The sequence below is a fragment of the Triticum aestivum genome, chromosome 6A (genome assembly GCF_018294505.1).
Source record: "Triticum aestivum cultivar Chinese Spring chromosome 6A, IWGSC CS RefSeq v2.1, whole genome shotgun sequence".
In the NCBI taxonomy this organism is placed as follows: Eukaryota; Viridiplantae; Streptophyta; class Magnoliopsida; order Poales; family Poaceae; genus Triticum; species Triticum aestivum.
In genome coordinates, this window is record NC_057809.1 from 573,475,671 (window position 1) to 573,496,031 (window position 20,361).

General features: G+C 46.0%; 1 protein-coding gene across 1 annotated transcript; it reads left to right on the forward strand.

Annotated features, from left to right (window-relative positions):
* The first annotated feature begins 18,448 nt into the window (after positions 1-18,448).
* On the forward strand, positions 18,449-20,065 carry LOC123131082 (uncharacterized). Its single transcript, XM_044550846.1, has 2 exons — positions 18,449-18,546; positions 18,781-20,065. The coding sequence occupies exon 2, from the start codon at positions 18,789-18,791 to the stop codon at positions 19,947-19,949; it is 1,161 nt and encodes a 386-aa protein (XP_044406781.1). The 5' UTR covers positions 18,449-18,546; positions 18,781-18,788; the 3' UTR covers positions 19,950-20,065.
* Positions 20,066-20,361: the final 296 nt, after the last annotated feature.

Here is a 20,361-nt window from a genome sequence, read left to right on the forward strand (position 1 = left end):
TTTGGTTTAACCGCCTGGAGTTTCAGTTATGTCGACCACAGGTATGAAGACTGTGTCATGCCACATCTTTGACGGTCACGAGTATCCCAAGTGGAAGGCCATGATGAAGAAGCGCCTCATGGCAACGAACAGCGAGCTGTGGACCGTCACTGAGATTGGCCTAGCCGATCTGTGCAAAATGACGGAAGCTGATGACATTCGCAAGTACACTCTTCTCAACCTCATGGCGAAGGATGTCATCTGCTCCTGTCTATCTCAAAATCAGTTTAGGAATGTCATGCATCTCGATCATGCAAAGCTCATCTGGGACCGTCTCTCGGAGGTCTATGAGGGTCATCGAACTCGTCATGATCCTCGGTTCGAGGACTTTAAGGAGTCACTCAAAGCGATGACTTTCGAACCAGAATCATCATCTTCTGCATCATGCCTTATGGCAAATGATGCTAAGGTAATTGAATGATATCTATCTGAATCCAGTGATGATGAATCTGGTGATGAATTTGGACCCAGCTATGCAAAACTTGCTTCCCTTGTCACTAAACAATAGAAAGCTATGGAACATATCCAAAAACTGTTAGACAAAAGCGATGACCTGTTGGACGCTGAAATGACTCGATCTCAGTCCTTAATTGAAGACATAAAAAATCTTCATATTAAGTATGAGGAGCTTGAAAGTCGTCATGAAACGCTCTCAACAACTCATGAAGAACTCGAGAAATTGAGAGCGGTTCATGAAGATCTTCAAAAGGAAAATGAGTCACTTCGTGCCGAACAGATTAGTTCAGCTCAGGAAGGATTTGAACCACCATGTCTTAAATGCATTGAGCGTGATAACGCTACTCCTGTTGCTAAATGTTCTACTGCTGCTACTGTTGCAATATCTTCAACTATTGATGTGGAAACTAACTCCTCTGCTGAGGACACCACTGCTATTGCTGATGAGAATGCTAGGTTGAAGACACTGCTTGAAACAGGGATGTACAAAAGTCTCAAAGGGCATCAGACACTATGTGATGTCCTCAAAAGGCAGATCCTGGATCGAAACCCTAGGAAATAGGGTGTTGGGTTCATAAGGAAAATGAATGCTGATGGCTCTTACTGGAAACCTGAGCAGTACCCCAAAACCACATGGGTTGCTACAAAGGAACCTTCAGCAGATCCATCCACTCTATCTGGCTTCACTTGTGCTAACCCCATTGTTATTGATGAATCCTTTGATGCAAACTACAAACTGTTTAAGAATCAGAATGGTGAAGTGTTTGCCAGGTATATTGGTACTAACTGCAGGAATGGACCGCCTATGAAGAAGATCTAGGTGCTGTAAAGGTGTTTGGAGAATCTTCCTGTGAATGTCATCATGACACCACAGGTGAAGAAGACAAACCCCAGACCACAAGCCTCATACGGTCCAAAGGCTTCATACAGACAGAGGACTCACCTGAGTCACACTAACGCAAATGTTTTGCAGGGAAGCCATACTCAGGCCTATGAACATGAGTGCGGTTTATCAAACCGCCATGTTCATAAGACCAAGAACTATTCTGCTTACTCTTATGAATACTATTGTCCACATGCAAGACTTTTTGCTAGGGCTCCAAAGCCAAAGTTCTCAGATGCTGCACTTAGACTTATTGCTTCGAAGCCACCCCTGAAGATGTGGGTGGCTAAGAAAGCTTAACTCTCTTTTGCAGGAAAAGGTCTCCAGCCGAAAACCAAAATCGTCTGACACTATTGCTGGGGACCTTAAACATCTTGTAGGGCGCAAGATCAAATGCCGAAATGGTCTTACTATGTACTTTGTTTCTGAATCGCTTGCAACCTGCCCTATCAGTCCTAATCTTGATCTAAGCTTTAATAATCCACTGGTTCGTCAAATGTTTTTGCTTCACAATTCTCTTCGTGAAGCCTATCCCCCTAACTGCTCTGTACGGTACGACACCAGCTGCTTCAGAATGGATTATTGATAGTGGGTGTACAAATCACATGACTGGCATGCGAAGCCTTCTCATGGACTCAACTTTACGTCCATCAGACAAAAGTCACATCACATTTGCTGACACTGGTAAAAGCAAGGTATTGGGTCTAGGTAGAGTTGCAATCTCAAAGGATCAACACATGGATAAAGTCATGCTTGTTGAATCCCTTGGTTTCAACTTAATGTCTGTCTCAATGCTTTGTGATTTAAACATGATTGTGATGTTTGGAAAATATCGTTGCCTTGTACTAATGGAATCTGACAAGTCTCTAGTGTTTGAAGGGTATCGAAAAGATGATTTGTATGTTGTAGATTTCTCAGCAGGACCACAACTTGCAGTATGTCTTCTAGCAAAAGCTTCTGAATGTTGGCTCTGGCATCGAAGGCTAGGGCATGCTGGCATGAGGAACCTCCACACCCTTGCAAGGAAAAAGCATGTCATAGGCATCGAGGGCGTCAAGTTCAAGAAGGATCACTCATCGAGGGCGTCAAGTTCAAGAAAGATGACGAGGGCCAAGCATCCCTCGAAGACAATCATGACAACGACTCAACCCTTCGAACTGTTGCACATGGATCTTTTCGGTCCCACTCATTACTCAACTCTTACTACTACTGCTTGTATCTATGGCTTTGTCATTGTTGATGATTATTCAAGATATACTTGGGTGCATATAATCCTTTACAAGACTGAAGTGCAGGATGTCTTCAGACGCTTCGCTAATCGAGCAATGAACAACTATGGCACCAAGATAAAGCACATTAAAGTGACAATGGCACTGAATTCAAGAACACTGGCCTTGATACATATCTTGATACTTTGGGCATCACACATGAATTCTCAGCTCCGTACACGCCACAGCAGAATGGCGTCGTCGAACGCAAGAACAGAACACTTATTGAGATGGCTCGGACGATGCTTGATGAATACAAGAATCGAAGAAAATTCTGGCCTGAAGCCATTGACACTGCATGCCATATCATCAACCGTGTTTATCTTCACAAGCTTCTGAACAAGACATCCTATGAACTCCTTACTGGCAAGAAGCCAAATGTCAGTTACTTCAGAGTATTTGGCGCCAAGTGCTGGATCAAGGATCCACATCACACTTCAAAATTTGCACCAAAAGCACATGAGGGTTTTATGCTTGGATATGGAAAGGATTCACACTCCTACAGAGTCTTCAATCTCTTTCATTACAAAGTGGTTGAAACAGTGGATGTGCGGTTCAATGAAACTAACGGCTCACAAAGAGAGCAACTGCCAAATGTGCTAGATGAAGTTCCATCCAGTGAATCAATCAAACTTATGGGAACTGGAGAAATCATACCTTCTGAAGCTCAACCTGAATAAGAACTTATCATCTCCGCACCTGATCAGCCTGAAGACAATGCTCATCCTGAAGACAATCCCTCTAACAATGATAATGATCAGCAAGAGCAAAATCTTCGTCCTGTACATCCTCGTGTTGCAAATGAAGTACAGATTGAGAGAATAATTGATAGCATCAATGCACCAGGTCCACTCACTCGTTCAAGGGCAACACAGCTAGCAAATTTCTGTGGGCACTTCGCATTCGTCTCAATATCTGAACCCAAGAAAGTTGAAGAAGCCTTCATGGAACCTGAATGGATTCAAGCTATGCAAGAAGAGCTTCAACAGTTTGAGCTGAATAATGTATGGGAACTGGTTAAGCGTCCTGATCCTCACAAGCACAATATAATAGGCACCAAATGGATATATCGCAACAAGCAAGATGAGCGTGGTCAAGTTGTCAGAAACAAAGCTCGTCTCGTTGCTCAAGGATACACTCAAGTTGAAGGGATTGACTTCGATGAAACATTTGCTCTTGTGGCTAGACTTGAAGCCATACGCATACTGCTGGCCTATGCAAATCATCATAACATACTTCTGTATCAAATGGATGTGAAGAGCGCTTTTCTCAATGGCAAGATTGAAGAAGAAGTGTATGTCGCACAACCACCTGGCTTTGAAGATCCAAAACATCCTGACATGGTATACAAGCTCAACAAGGCACTGTATGTCCTCAAACAAGCCCCTCGGGCTTGGTATGACACACTCAAAGACTTCCTAAAGAGAAAAGGCTTCAAATCTGGTTCCCTCGACCCCACTCTCTTCACGAAGACATATGATGGTGAACTATTTGTGTGCCAAATATATGTGGATGACATTATCTTCGGCTGCACCAATCAGAAATACAGTGAAGAGTTTGGATATATGATGCAAGAGCAATATCAGATGTCCATGATGGGTGAGCTGAAGTTCTTCCTTGGTATTCAAATACGTCAGCAACACAACGGCATCTTTATATCTCAAGAGAAGTATCTCAAAGATTGCCTGAAGAAGTTTGGTATGCAAGACTGCAAAGGCTTCACGACGCCAATGCCAGCCAAACATCATCTGGGTCCCGACGACAATGGTAAAGAGTTCGATCAAAAGGTATACCGCTCCATGATTGGTTCTTTACTTTATCTATGTGCATCTAGGCCAGATATTATGCTTAGTGTTTGCATGTGTGCTCGATTCCAAGCGGCACCAAAGGAATCGCATCACCTAGCTGTGAAGCGAATTCTTCGATATTTGGCTTACACCCCAACTCTAGGATTATGGTATCCAAAGGGCTCAGAGTTTGATCTGGTTGGATTCTCGGATGCTGATTATGCTGGTGACAAGGTGGATCGCAAGTCTACATCAGGCACATGTTATTTTCTGGGACGATCACTTGTATATTGGTCTTCAAAGAAGCAGAACTGTGTATCTCTCTCCACTACTGAATCTGAATACATTGCTGCTAGATCTTGCTGCGCTCAGCTTCTGTGGATGAAGCAAACCCTCAAAGACTATGGCATTCATCTGAAGCAAGTGCCACTCTACTGCGACAACGAAAGCGCCATCAAGATTGCCAACAACCCAGTTCAACACTCGAAGACAAAGCATATTGAAATTCGTCATCACTTTCTCAGAGACCATGTTGTGAAGGAAGATATTGATATCATACACGTCAACACTGAAGAGCAATTTGCAGATATCTTCACCAAGCCCTTGGATAAGAAGAGATTTTGCAAGTTACGGTGTGAGCTAAATATCTTGGAATCCTCAAATGTCCTGTGATCAGGCACACATCCTAACACTTATGCATATTGATGACTTAGATGTGCAACACACGAAGTAAAGTATATCTTCAATCAATGAAGATATACATTCTAAGTGTGAATACATTAATGTGGAATTTGATTTCGGAGCGCCACAATAATTGTGCGTTGTGTCTGGGTCTAATACTTCCTATACGGTGGGTAACACCACCACAAAATTCGTCTGTTTGAAGTGTTTTACCCATGGTGTTACATTTGCTGTGTCTTCACATTTGATTTGGCTTCAATCTCAACATGTCTTCATGATTATCTTCATTATGTTGATCATATATATATATACTAGTGTTCTGTCCTCTACAGCATTCACTTATAGCTATGTCTTCTTGTTGAATCTTTTGAACTAAGTGAATGTGATTGGACCCTAACCTCTCTATGCTTTCTATCTCAAACTCTATCTCTCCAAATCATATGCATTCTATTGAAACTGTCAAATATCTTCTCTGCATCCTTGTCGGCAGAAGATACAGAGACAAACATTAAGTCCATTTTCAATGCTAATTCCTTCACCTGAAACCCGGAGAAGTGGGAACGACCACCCGACAATCCAGGCGTGCGTGGGAACGTGGAACAACCTCCAATATGTTGCATGATGGCCACGTGTTCTTCAGATGTGAATCGCCAGGGGCACCTATGTAATAACATTGTGCCGTCCCTGTCCCTATAAATACACGCCTTACCACAGTCATTATCCTTTCTTCCACTCTCGCACGAACCCTAGCGCCACCGCTAGCCCTCGACGACGCCGGCGACGAAGCGCTTAGCTGCTGTGACCTCTCCGACGCCGTCTTCACGCCGGCCGCGGACATCGTCTTCTCCGCCGTCGCCGTAGGTGTCCTCCATCGCCAAGTTAGGGCACGAACGATCGAACTGCTCGGCCTCCTCTTCCACTCCGTCTAGCAGTTCCTTGTGTGGTAAATAAAACTTCCTTTTTACGGCCTCTTTGATCCTATAGATTCGTCACTTTCTACCACAAGTAGTTTCTGTTCACACAAGTTGGATCCACTTCATACTGCATCTCATATTATGCCTAGTATGTTCACTTATGCTTCACAAAGTAGTTAGATTCCTCACTTGTACTGATCTGTGGATTCGTACAAATCTGGAACCAACTCCTTATCTATGAGTGAATGTCTTCGCACAATGAGGTCAATGTCTTCTAAACTGATTTATCTTCAAAATCTTCTGAGAATGCATATGACATCTTCCCCTTCCCTCGCACCTTAATGCTGTCACAGGTACATGTCCGTGGGAGAATCCCTTGGTTCTCATAGTCTGCATTCATTTGCAGGATTCTTACAACATCACATAAATTCTCCCGGAGCCAGTTCCTGTTTGTCCAGCAAGCGAAAGCCCTTGAAGCCTTTGAACATATTGAAGCCATTCAGTTTAGAGTTCATGGCTGCAGAGAAATCAGCAAGAAAGGGTGGCAGAAAGCGTCGAGGTGAAACATCAAGAGATCTGCCCGATGACCTCTCAGAACTGTACAAGACAGATCCAGAAGAGGATTACAATCAGCGCAAGACACGAATCCAATGGATTCGACGATATTAGGCAGAACAGTGGTTCAAGTACAGGTTTGTAACAAAGGAATATGCTGAGAAGAATGCCATCAAGCGACCATGGGGAGACATCTTATACAAAAATCTTCAACCCAGGTCCAGAGATGAAGCCATTGAACAAGGCTTCTATCCCTGCATGGTCCGTGGACCACAGCCTGCGGATGCTGACCCATCGTCACTGCTTTGGTGTCGTGACGACAGTCTGTTCAAGCGCAACTTCTAGTTTGCCCAGAATTCGGCGAAGCAGAACAAGAAGTCATTGGGACTAGACTTCAACCCTAGTCCCTCTGCTCCCCGTGCAGATGGCACCCGTGATGCCGAACCCAATGTCGTCGGTCCATTCTACAACCTGGATGGCCTCATCACTCACATCTCTGTTCAAGGTGCCAAAGTGGATCATTCTGATGATGATGCTGACACCGATGAAGCCCCAGCTCCTACTCCAAAGCCGCAGAAGCCAAAGCCGCCTAAAGCTTCAAAGCCTGCCTCAGCACCAAAAATCTCACGGGCGAAGCCACTGGCTACTGCACCTCCTGAAGATAGTGTGTAGTCTGAAGATCTGTCACGTATCTCCAAGCCCCCGAGAGTCAAGATGCCTCTGCCACACACCAGCCAAGAACTGACTGCTGCTGCCATTCTGCACAACGATGCCATTTATCTGTCCAGTGATGAAGATCTTACAGATGACGCTCTTGAGCAGCTGATCAAGAGCAAAGAAGAAGCAGAAATCTTCAACAATTTGCCTCTCTTTGACGTGGCAATCATCCACGACTTCATCGATGAGTGGTTTGACACGCCCAACCTCAGCTTTGAAGATCTGCAAGTTTCCATTGGCCTCAGTGTCACTTTCCATGGCGCCATTGCTTCAGAGTTAGCTACAGCCCAGCGCATCATTGAACTGAAGCAGAAGATTGACTTTGAGAAAGCTCAGTTCAAGAAGCATATGGCCAAGCTCAGCGTGCAAGAGGTCAAGAACTTCAAGATCATGCTACACGAGCTCAAAGAAGCCTTTCTCAAGAAGCATGAAGAAGCTCAAGGTTCTCGTGAGCGCATGAAGAACCTGGCTGACAAGTGTGTGCAAGCCTACAATGAGGCTGAGAAACGCAAGGCCCTTGGGCGCCTTGGCATTGACCCCAGGATGGCTGCAAAGCAGAAGAAGAAGAAGCCCGCTATGGCCGAACCCAACGCACCAAGGCAGGAAGCACATCCCATTGTCTTCCCAACCAGCATGACTGGCTCGAAGCCAAAAGCCAGGTCTACCGCTTCAGAACTGAAGAAGACGAGGACTGCTGAGGCTGAAGCCAGAAAGAGGAAACATCCTGAAGCCTCTGCTGCTGCTCCCTCCAAGAAGAAGCGGAAGACCAAGAAGGAATGGGCTGCTCCCATAGAGCCCTTAATTGTTGAACCTATCTCCATGGTTCGCCCTGCCGCTGAACATCAAGAGCACCAACTGACTGTCCATGAGCCTGCTTTCACAGAGGCTCATGAAGCTAAAGACATACCAGCAGCTGATCCCACCGCTGCTGAAGACATTGGTCACCATGACCATGTTGAAGATGATGTAGTTCTTCCTCAGATCGAGCACCAACAGGTATCATCGCCTGTGCTTACGCACAGCGAACTCATCGGCATTGGTCATCCTCTGACGCCAATTGCTTAGGATGCATCATGGGCTGATCACCCACAACAACAAGTCACACCACCCCGGCAAGAAGAAGATGATGACTTTGAGGCCCAGCCAACTCCATCTCCAAAGGTGTCGCCAGCGTTACGCAGGCTTCGCAAAGGACCAAGGTCTCAAGTCTCCGAGTCTGAGGCTAAAACTACTGAAGACATTCCGGCTGCATCAGCCGATGACACTCAAGAAGAAGAACGTGTCCCTACTCCCCCAACTACTGAAGAAGCTATTCTCGAGGAGAACGTGTCTGTGCCCGACCCTCCAGCTCATCAAGTGGAGGTAGAAAATCTTGAGGCTGCCACCACCAACACCAATGAAGCCACTGACGCTGTCATGGCTGAAGCAAATGTGGAGTCTACACCAACCCAAGAACCAGAAGTCAGCGAAGCCAATGATGCTACTGCTTCTGTTCCTGCCCCTGCTGCTGGTCCTTAGTTTGACTATCATATTGAGCATAGGCCTCAGGTATAGAAGCCCATGCCAAGGTTGCCCAGGTTTCCAGGTCCTGCATCAGCACCTGGATCCTTCAATGTCAACGGCTTCAAAGCAGACAACACCTTCTTCAATAGCTCCAAGAACCCCTACTCAAGGGAACAAATATCTTCTGATCGGTTCTGGAGCTATCCACAGCGAAGCTATTACTCATGCATTATGTACAATCAAGGTTGCATCTTCCCACATATGCGTCTTGACACCAAAGCAATAGCTGGTCTGCCCTGTTTGGAAGAAGCTCTGAATTGCTTCAAAGAGGTTGGATTGCTGCCCTTCATCACCGACCAAGAGCACTGGAACAAAGAGTTGCTGCTCCAATTTTATGCCACACTTCACATACGTGGTTACAACAGAGATTCGAAGACTTGGGTCCTTGAGTGGATGACAGGAAATGTTCATCAAGAAGCCAAAGCCTTTGATATCATTGAGCTCACTGGTTTGCCCACTCCTGGAGATCTCTATGAACCTGGCTGTCAGCTTCACAGTGAAGCTATGGAGAGATTCTTTCACAAGCCTGAACCGAACATGAGTCAGATGCTCAGTATGATGAAGCCTTTGCCACAAGATGCTGCATATCCTAAGGAGTTCTTTGTTGAAGACCTAGAGCATCTGCCAAGGACTATCTATCACATTCTACGGCGAACTCTCTGGCCCATCAAAGGACATTCTCCACATGCAAAACTGGAAGGTGCAATGAAGACTTTGGTCTTCTATATTCTCCATGGCAAATGCTTCAATGCACAAGACTTCTTCATTCGCCAACTTGCTGCATCAGGATCTGATCTTTTTGGCTTGAAGTTCTACGCTCCATGGATAATGCGGCTGATTAAACTCCACTCAGCTATCTCATATCAGCCATCTGCTCGCAATCATCGGATCTTTCTGCCTGATGTGGATATGTCCGTTGAAGCCATTTATCCAGAGCCTGCCAAGGAACCTCTTAGTCTTCAGAATGCGGAGCATCAAAGTTTCACTCAGAACATTGAAGGAGTTGAAGCAGTCACTCGTGTTTATCCTCTGGCTGGTACTACACGTGCACCTCATCGTGCCCTTATGAAGCCACTGAAAGCACTATTGCCCACCGACCCAAGAAGCGATCTCATGTTCTCAATGACCGAGAGCTTCTAGTTGCTCTTCATCAGAAACAGGATAGGCATCATGACTGGCTGAAGCGCCAAATGCGCAGCCTCTTGGTGGATGTCAACCGCATTCGCAATCTTGCCACCAAGAATGCCTTTGTTGCCCATGAAACCTGTCGGCGTACATGGAAAGGGTTGACGCATATGTGATCTGAGGATGATCTTCAAGAGGATGGCTTCTCTGAACGTTTCAAGTTTGACTCCACACCTCCCCGAAGGACTGTGCTGCGACGAACTCCATCTCTTGAAGACTCTGAATTCTCTTCTTCTGCGGAAACTGTGAATGCTAGAGTGATCGAGGACGAAGATGATGCCACTTCACCGCCCCCTACTTCTGCACGCCTCGACACTGCCCCAAGTTCTTCTGCACCGCCGAACACCACCGACGACCCTGCTGCTTCACCTACTCTTCATGGGAACGAGTAGCTGCTCTATGTCTTCAAACCTTTTTGGTCCTCACTAACAAAAGTGGGAGAAGCATATGAGTTTGATAGTCTTCAAGCGGGTCCATATGGGCGGTTACTTTATGTTTTGCCTAGTGTTTACAACTCTCGCTTTGATACATTTGGTTCTTTGAGTTGTAACACTTAAACTCGATGGTCGTCTGCTACTTATTTGCTATTTTGTGATGCGATGATAAATCCTGCATGTGCGACGATAAATTTCGCACTTAGATCATTTTGCAGACGTCCATTTTTCATTATGCATGTCATTATCTTCACATAGCCTTCATGCATGATGAATTGTCATCATAAGTAGAAGAGGATCTCCACAAGTACAACCTGCCATGTGCATTTGCATTCCAAAAGAAAATTACTTATATGCACATCTTCAGGGGGAGCCCTTGCAACTTATGAAGACAATTCCTTATCCTTTACAATTTCACATATTATATTCCCCGTTGAAAACTTCAACTAGTTTGTCATCAATCACCAAAAAGGGGGAGATTGTAAGTGCATCTAGTGCCACCCCTAGTTGGTTTTGGAGTATTGACGACAAACCTAGTTGAGGGACTAATGTATTTGTGAGAATTGCAGGATAACACAGGTAGAAGTCCCCCATTGATTCGGTTTTCCTACCAGAGATGACCCCTAAAAATGTATGAAGACATTGAAGTCAAAGGTGGTAAGTGAAGACATTCACCTTGAAGACTATGACAAGAGAAGACATCGCATGAAGACTATGGAGCGCGAAGACTTAGATCTTTCGTAGTTCTTTTTCTTCTTTGTTGAGTCATAGGAACCACCGTACTGTTAAGTGGGGTCCAAGAAAACCAGTCAGAATGACTATAGTGATGCTTAACCAAAATCCTATGTCTTCGAGTGAAGACTATGAGAGCGAATCTTGTTCAGAGTTGGACAAGTCAGCTTTGCTTGTAGCCCAAGTAAAGTTGCCGTGTGTGTTTGAAATTTGACCGTTGGAACATGTGTCAGTTCCTTAGTGACCCAGGGTCATTTCGGACAAATCAGGTCGGGTTGCCTAGTGGCTATAAATAGCCCACCCCCTACAACCATAAACGGTTGGCTTCTCAGAGTTAAAGTACGGCTTTTGTCGTTTGAGAGCAACCCACCTCAAAGCCTTTGAGAGAGAATTCCTTGAGAGGATAAAGCCCTAACCACCCAGAGCCAAAGAGTGTTAGGCATCACTTAAGTCTTCTTGTTTGTGTGATCTGAAGACTTATTACACTTGAGGACTGTGAATCCTCCAGCCGATTAGGCATTGCGTTCTGAGCATCCAAGAGTCATTGTGGATCGCCAGTGAACGAAGTCTGTGGAGGTTTGGAAGTTTACCTTGAAGACTTACCATAGTGATTGGGCAAGGTCTGTGTGATCTTAGCTCAAGGGGAATACGGAGAGGACTAAGTGTTCTGAGCTGTGTGCTCAGGACTAAGTGTCAGGGACTGAGTGTCCTCAGGTTTAAATACCTATCCGCCCTAACCAGACGTACAACTGTCACAGCAGTTGGAACTGGTCTACCAAACCTTTGTCTTTGTCACGCACACTGGTTCTATCCTTCTCATCTCTTTATTTACTGTTGGCTCTTGTAAAGTCAGTGCCTATTTGCTTTATCTATTTGTCTTCATTGTGTACCTGATCCTTACTGCCTAGCTACTATTAGTCAGTGTGGTTTCACTTCATTGAATGCTTGACTATTGTCTGTCTAGTGTAGTATATCTTCCGCTGCATGGAAATAGGTTCAATTCTATCATTTATCTTCAAAACTTCCATGTTTTGAAGACTTTCATAAAAATCGCCTATTCAAACCCCCCTCTAGTCGATATAACACACTTTCAGCCGGATAAAGGAATTAGTTTCTTGAGGCAATTGGAAAATTCCTTCATGAATAGCCTTGCGACGCGCTGTCCAGATCGCCCAGAGTGTAACTGCAAGCAATATAAACTGGTCATGTGATAGCGATTGCATGAAGATGAAGAGCCACTGTTTGGCATTGGGTTCCGTGTTTGAGACCAAATTTTGTGCTAGCTCCTCATCAACTAATGCCCACACACATTTCGAGCTAGTGCAATTAACCAGAGAATGTCCCCATGAATCAGGGGAGCCACATAAGCCGCACTGAGCGTTATCTGTCATGTGTCGGTGAGCCCTGATGTCCTCTGTAGGGAGAGAATGCTTTGATAAACGCCAAAGGAACATCCTAACCTTTGCGGGAACCTGGGTCTTCCACAAAGTTTTCCATGCTCCCTCCTCGGACGCAATATTTGATGTTCCAGCCGTGCCCTCAAACCATGCCTCCCGACGCTATCTTGTCGCTACAAGCATGCGATAAGCAGATTTGACAGTGAAGTTTCCGCTTGTTTCAAAATTCCATCTCCAGAAGTCCTGGAGATTACGAGTGCACAACGGAATTCCCATAATGGTGCAGGCATCCATGGGCATAAACACTTGGTTGATTAGCTTGCTGTTCCACGAAGCACTAGTGTGGTCGATCAGTTCCGATACCAGGGTTGGCGGATTAGGGTGAATACACCCATATGGCCGTAACATCTCGTCTCTTGGCAACCACGGGTCCTCCCTGATTCGAGTAGACTGACCGTTGTCAATTCTATGAATTAGTCCCTGTTTGAGTGTATCTCTACCTTCGATAATGGCTCGCCATATCTGACTGGGATGGTTGCCCAAAGTCGCCTCCAAAATAGTGGAGTCAAGGAAATATATGCTCTTCAATAAGCGAGCACTAAGGGACTCTGGTGTTTGGAGTAATCTCCAAGCCTGTCGTGCCAACATCGCCATACTGAATAGTTCAAAATCTTTGAATCCTAGACCTCCCATTCCCTTCGGTTGTGTCATACTTTTCCAAGATACCCAATGAGGTTTCCTTTTGCCATCTTTGCTTCCCCGCCAAAACTTCCCGATAAGCATATTGAGATGTTCACATAATCCCCTTGGGAGTTTAAAGCATGATATGGAGAATACCGGTATGGACTGGGCAACTGATTTGACTAGAACCTCCTTACCTGCCGATGACATGGTGTTTTCCACCCAGCCCTGCACCTTACTCCATAAATGATCTTTCAGGTATTTAAAGGCACCATTCTTCGAACTCCCAATATCAGATGGCATCCCTAAATACTTCTCATTTAAAGTTTCATTGGGGATGTTGAGTGAACCTTTTATTTCTATCCTGGTAGTTTCCAGCACTCCCTTGCTAAAGAAGATTGATGCTTTTGCAAAGTTCACTTGCTGACCTGATGCTTGGCAGTATGTATTCAGTACTAGGTTCACCTCATTAGCTCCCACACTATTTTCCTTACAGAACAACATGCTGTCATCAGCGAATAGTAGATGGCTAACTGGCGGCGCCGTAGGAGCCACTTGTACACCAACCAGATTGGATGACTCACTTTTTGATTTAACAGGCATGACAGGCCCTCTGCTGCTAGCAAGAACAAGTACGGAGATATTGGGTCCCCTTGTCTGATTCCTCTTGATGGTTCGAATTCCTCCAATCTCTTCCCATTAAACATGACAGAAAAATTAATAGTGGTGACAAGTCCCATAACAATGTCCACCCATCTCTCACTGAACCCCAGCTTTACCATGATTGCTCTCAAATATGGCCACTCCACCCTATCATAGGCCTTCATCATGTCTAGCTTCAGAGCAAATGACTAGTGCCTTTTAGCTTTATTTCTCTTCATAAAGTGTAGGCACTCGTAGGCAGTGATGATGTTCTCAGTGATAGGTCTACCAAGAACAAAGGCAGATTGTTCCTCCGATATAATGTCGGGTAGTATCACCTTCAGCCGGTTAGAGATCACTTTGGACGCAATTTTGTAAAGAACATTACATAAACTGATGGGACGGAACTGCTCAGTAGGGTTGGGTTTTTTACCTTAGGTATCAATACCAAAACTGTCTCATTATGCATGCCGCTGATTCTGTACCCTCAACAATTTTAAGCACGACTTAGGTGATTTCATCTCCACATGTCTCCTAGTGCCGCTAAAAGAAGTGAGCAGGAAAGCCGTCCGGTCCCGGTGCCTTTGTGGGCAACATTTGAAAAAGGGCGGTCTTAACTTCTTCTGCGTTGTACGGGGCATTCAATGAAGCGTTCATTGCCTGCGTAACCTTGCATGGTACTGTTTCTAAAACATGTTCCATGTCACCCACCCCTTCTATCCTATACAAGTCTTTATAGAAATAGGTCATCATATCTTCCATCTCCAGCATGTTCTCTGTAACCTGACCACTAGCACGCTGCAATGACTTGAGCTGGTTCTTCCGTCGACGCCTACTCACTCTCATGTGGAAGAAGTAGGTGTTTTGTCGCCATGCATGAGCCAATCAATCCTAGCTCGTTGCCTCCATAGAATCTCTTCGCGGTGAAACAACTCGACCAGGCGGTCGCAGATTTTTGTCTCCTGTCATGAGGGACCGGATCTTCATGGGAGTTCGTGCATCACCTGTAGCTCCTTTTTTAATTTGGTGATCTCTCCGCGGACACTGCCAAAGTGTAGTTGCCAGGTCGCCCGACAGCGATTGAAGTTTTGTATTCACCTGGTCCACCGAATCCCCAAGCGCCTGAGTCCAACGTTGGGTCGCGCTCCCAGCAGATCTCATATTTAAACGGCCGTGGTCCCCGTCTGCATGCATGCACTGCTTGGAGCCGAAGCAATAACGGGACGTGGTCGGACGTAGCGGCACTGAGGTGCTCAAGAGATGCATCTGGGAAGGCCAAAGCCCATGCAGGGTTAGCCACGCTCCGGTCCAGCCGCACCCTGGTGTACGTGCCCCCCACCACCTTCTTCTCAAAAGTCCAACTCTGTCCCTGATAACTAATGTCCGATAAACCACATGTATCAATAGCATCTCAAAAGGCGTCCATCTATGCTTGGCTCCGTTGGTCGACCCCATCGTGCTCATGGGATGAAGGGCTTCGTTGAAGTCTCCAATCACCACCCATGGATCGTTGCTCGTTCCTGCAATTCCGCGCAACATGTCCCAAGTTTTGTACCTCTCACTTGTTTGGGCCTCACCGTACACAAAGGTGATTCTGGTTTTAATCTCTGTCATCTGCTCAACAAAAACATCTATGTGGTACTCAGAATAACCAATAACTTCGAGCTTTATTTCCTCATTCCAAAAAATGCCTAGTCCATCGCTCCTACCGGAGCTGCTTATAGTAAAGCTTTTATTGTAACCTAAAGTTCCTACAAGATTCTCAACACGTGAGCCCTCTATCTGAGTTTCGAGAATGCATACAATAGAGGGGGCAAGTTGCTTCGATAGATCTCGAAGCTCTCGAACTGTCACAGGTCTGCCAGCCCCACGATAGTTCCAGACTAGGCAACTCATTGCGCTGGGCCCGCCTCATTGATAGGGCCCGCCAATTGCGCATTGTGTTTGGGTGTTTGAGGACTTGTTCTTCCCTGGGTTCTTTTCCAGCCGAGGAGGGCTGGTCTTTGTTCTTTTGAGATCTTGCTTTGACGAGGGGCTCTGTGGAACAGTAGATGTAGCAAGGGTTTGGGGTTCCATCGAAGATGATGGACTAGTTCCTGGAGCAGTAAGCAAGAGTGTATTTGCATGGGCACCTCTCTTACGATTCCCTTCTCCTTCCTCCATATCCGTATCCGGGTCAACAGTGGGATCAAATTTATCTTGTTGTGTTCATCCCGAGCCACGTCCTACACGAGCATTGCCTCTTCCTCTCCACCTTCAACGCCCCTTGCAGCACCTGGTCCGCTTCCTGGGCCCCTGAACCAGTCAGCTTTCAGGTTTTTGAACACCAGCGCAGATGGAGGATGAACCCCATCACCACGCTCTTTGAATTGATGACCTAGCATACCGCAGACAGCACACCAATCTGGTAGCCTCTCGTATTTCACCCTGAAGATCTCTCTCCTCTTCTAGATCACTAGCGAGACAGCGTTCTTGAGCGGCTTTGTGACATCCACTTTCACCCAAACCCTAAAAAAGTTACCCTCAAAATCCTGGGATTTAGGCTCAGCAAATATGAAGTCACCAACAGTAGCTGCTAGCGATTTAATCAAGTGGAAGAACAGTTCAGGGAGATCATGTATCTGAATCCACATCTCAATCTTGTTTAGAACAATAGTCGATGGCCTGGTGAAACCATCATAGGGCTCAATCACGACCGCTTTTCCTTTGTAGGTCCAGGGGCCGTCCTCCATAACTCTCTCCCAATCACCCAGGTAGGAAAATTGCAGAGTATAGATATTGTCTTCCAGAGGGCGAAACTTAACTTCTTGCGCTAGATCCCATGCAACCCGCATGTTGCGGAAGAACCAGTACTGGCTGTACTGCTTATCCATATGAACCCGCGCGATCGCCATCCACCGTGCCGCTTCCTCTGGTATATCACCATCATGAACCATGACATCCTCCAGATCGTCTTCTTTCAGACCCAGTTCCTTCATCATAGCTTCCATCTCGCTCATCGCAGCGGCAGACGCCGACGTTGAGCCTTCCATCAAATCTCTTGCCCGATAAGACGGTTTTCGCGGGCCGGAGAGCCCTAGCCAGATCCCCCAGCGCGCACACTAGCCAGTCGTCCGAAGCTGTCGGCGATCGGCGGTCTGGGAGATGCAGGGGATCGCAATCTCCACGTCGGTGCCAGGCGCCGCCGGGAGGAGAAAAAACCCTAACTAGAGGGGAAGTCGGTATGAGTTTACTTTGTCTCTGTGTATTAAGTCCTTCGGCTTGGGCCAAGCCCAAAAACAGTGCAAAAATAAATACAAATGAAATATACTTTTCCAAGAAAAATGTTGATCATCAGAAAATTGACTCATTTTTTAATATGTTCTAAAAATTACAAAAAACACCTTTCATAAAAATAATTTGTGTTTTACTAAAAAAATCGATTCAAAGACTATTCCATGTACAACTACTATTTCATTGGATGAAAGTGTGGGTTTGAATTAGGTGTCCTTGGGGTGGCTTCTTCACGTCCAAAATGCTATGCTCAGTGTAACCTTATCTCTGACGTTAGTCAAAATTAGATATAAGAAGTGTTGCATAATGCCATATGGAGCATGTTTATATTTTTTCGCCCGTTGCAACGTACGGGCGTTAGTACTAGTATATATATGCCATGTTCGGCAGCTCTCCGCTCCACAACTCACTTCCTGGAGCGGCCAAAGCGAAGCGGCCCGCTGCGTATTTTTATGGAGTTGTCAAAGTGGCGCTCCGTCCGCTCCTGTATTTTTCGGAGCTTTCAACTCCCTGAAGCATTTCGTCGCTTGCTACGCTCTTCCTCGTCTCTGGATGCCATCATTTCTCCTGTACTAGTGGTTAGGGCGCTACCCTATAGTGCCGCTTCAGAGAAAATTGTGTGCATATTTTCATTAAAAAAATAGATGGGGTCCTCGCCTCCATCTAGAAAAACATTTAAAAAAATCCTCACCTTCATCTAGAAAAAGAAATAAAAAAGAAAAGAAAAGAAAAATTATCAACACAACCTACCAGCGAGCGCCACTTTGTATAGCCCTCCATTTAAAAAAAATATGGAGTCATCACCTCCGCCTAAAAATAAAATAACCTTTAAAAATATTCATCGCATTCATCTAAAAATAATATCTCAAAAGTTTTTTCACCACGGCCAACCAGCTAGCGCCACGTGTCATAGCTGGTTGGCCGCCCTTCACACAATGCTTAATGAGTTTAATTTTCATGCACATAAGCATAGCTCCAATCGCTTTTCATGCTTAGCAAATGCTGTAACAAGGGTGCTGAATGTATACGGATCTGGCCCAAGATCTCTGTCTGCGGATCGGCCATAGATTAAAAAAAAGGTATATTTATATGCTTTTTTTAGACAAAATTATTTATTTGCTGGTCAGCGACACCTAAATGGATGGGCTTTTCGTGTAAACTGTTGTTCGGCCCGTGGCCCAAGTCTGTGGGAATCTCCTTAGGAACCGGAGAGAGAGCAAGTCGGCAAAACCTAGCTACCTCCGCCGCATAGCCCCCCTCCCCTCTCCACCACCCCGCCGCCGGTTTGTCCCAACCTCATATAGATCTAGCGGAAAGGCTTGTTGATCACCAAATTCAGGTACCCCCTTCGTCTCAAAATTCTTGTCTTAAATTTGTCTAAATACGAATGTATCAAGTCACATTTTAATATTAGATACATCCGTGTATCTAGACAAATGTAAGACAAAAATTTTGGGACGGAGGGAGTATTATATTGGTCAAAAGTCTCCACCTTTACGTTCTTCGCAATCTGTTTATTTTTTCCTTTTATCAGAGAATGCTAAGAAGGTCCGATTTTGTTGTGGTGTTGCAGAGACGAAGATGAAGAGGCAGTTTGTAAATCTTGTGACGCGGAACTGGACGGAAGGCTTGTATTCTGTGCGCCGCATCGATCCTTACCGTAATTTCTTCTACGGTTCAGCAGAAGCAGCAGCCGTTGAAGTAGCCAAGAAGAAGGAATCTTTCCCAGCGACGCAGATGCAGGAGCTGCCGACCCCAAGCATCAACTTCGAGTCGTTTCCAGCGATGCAGATCCAGGAGCTGCCGACCCCAAGCGTCAAGATCGCTGCAATAGATGTTCCTGGATACACCCTCGATATGTTCGGGCTCTTCACCCCCCGCGCCACCAGCGAAGGCAGAATGGTGTATGCCAATACGATGGGCGATGCGGGGCTGTATGACGCCGACAATCGTATCCACACCTGCCTAGGCCGCCTCAACAAGCCCAAGGGACACAGACCCATGTGCCTATCCGTGGCGCACCCTGACGCCGACGAAGAAGACAGAATGTATGTCCTGGATTCGAACCCCAGGAAGGGCGCCCAACAATGCTTTGAGGTCCTTGAGCGCACGCCCAGAAAATGGAGGATCAGCTTGTTGCCGCAATGGCATTGGCGACTTCTATCCCCGCCTCCCTTTGTCCACCAACCTGGGTACCAACCATCCTTTATTACCTCCTTCACCACCATGGTCGATGGCGACGGTGTCTCCACAATCTACATATCAGGCGATGGCGGCATCGGCACCTACAGCTTCGAGACACCGCGCCACCAGTATAGTGAGCCTCGAGGATGGAGTCACGTCGGGGAATGGATGCTGCCCTTTCGTGGTAGAGCTCAGTACGTCCCTGAGTTCAATCTGTGGTTTGGCTTCTCAGACTTAAACCCCAACCACCTGTGTGCTACGGACCTCTCTGCCATGTACAATGGACAGCAGCCCACTGCGCCCAAAGTATGGGAAGATCTGAACCTGCCTGAGGGAGAGGCGTGGCTTCCAAAACAGCTCGAGCTTCTCCCCCTGGGTGGCGGCAAGTTTCTCATTGCTAAGACCTTTGCAGCAGGAGAGTTAGGTGGGTACTTTTCTCTGCTCACCGGCATAGAGATGATCCCTGGCGACGGTGGTGACCGACAGGCCCTTCAGATGGTCAAGCACAAGTGTGCACGTTTTGTCTTCATGGATGAGGAGCTTGAGTGGGTGCTCTGAATGGATAATTTTACATCGGTGTTGACCTGATTTTTTTATTAATGGTAAATGATAATTCTGTAATTCTGAAACTAGTAACAGGCCAGTAAAAATTATAAAAATAGGAAGGACGCCAAGAATAACAGCGTCTAGGTTGGACTCTATTGCCAACTGCTTCCAGGTCTGGACGCTAGTATAGACGGCGTCCAGTCATGCCGTTTGATTAGTATCTCATTAGGCTTGATCGTATTGTTTTCCTCTGATAGATAGATATTTCATGACCTATAAACCTTAGTACGCCGGCAGTCGTCGCTTCTTACCTTGCTGGATGGTAAGCAAACTCTAGCAGGGACATCACCAAACATTATTGGATGCAGGGGCAACATCATCTGGCTGGCGACTTGTCATTAGAATCATTTCCTCGTCATTAGGA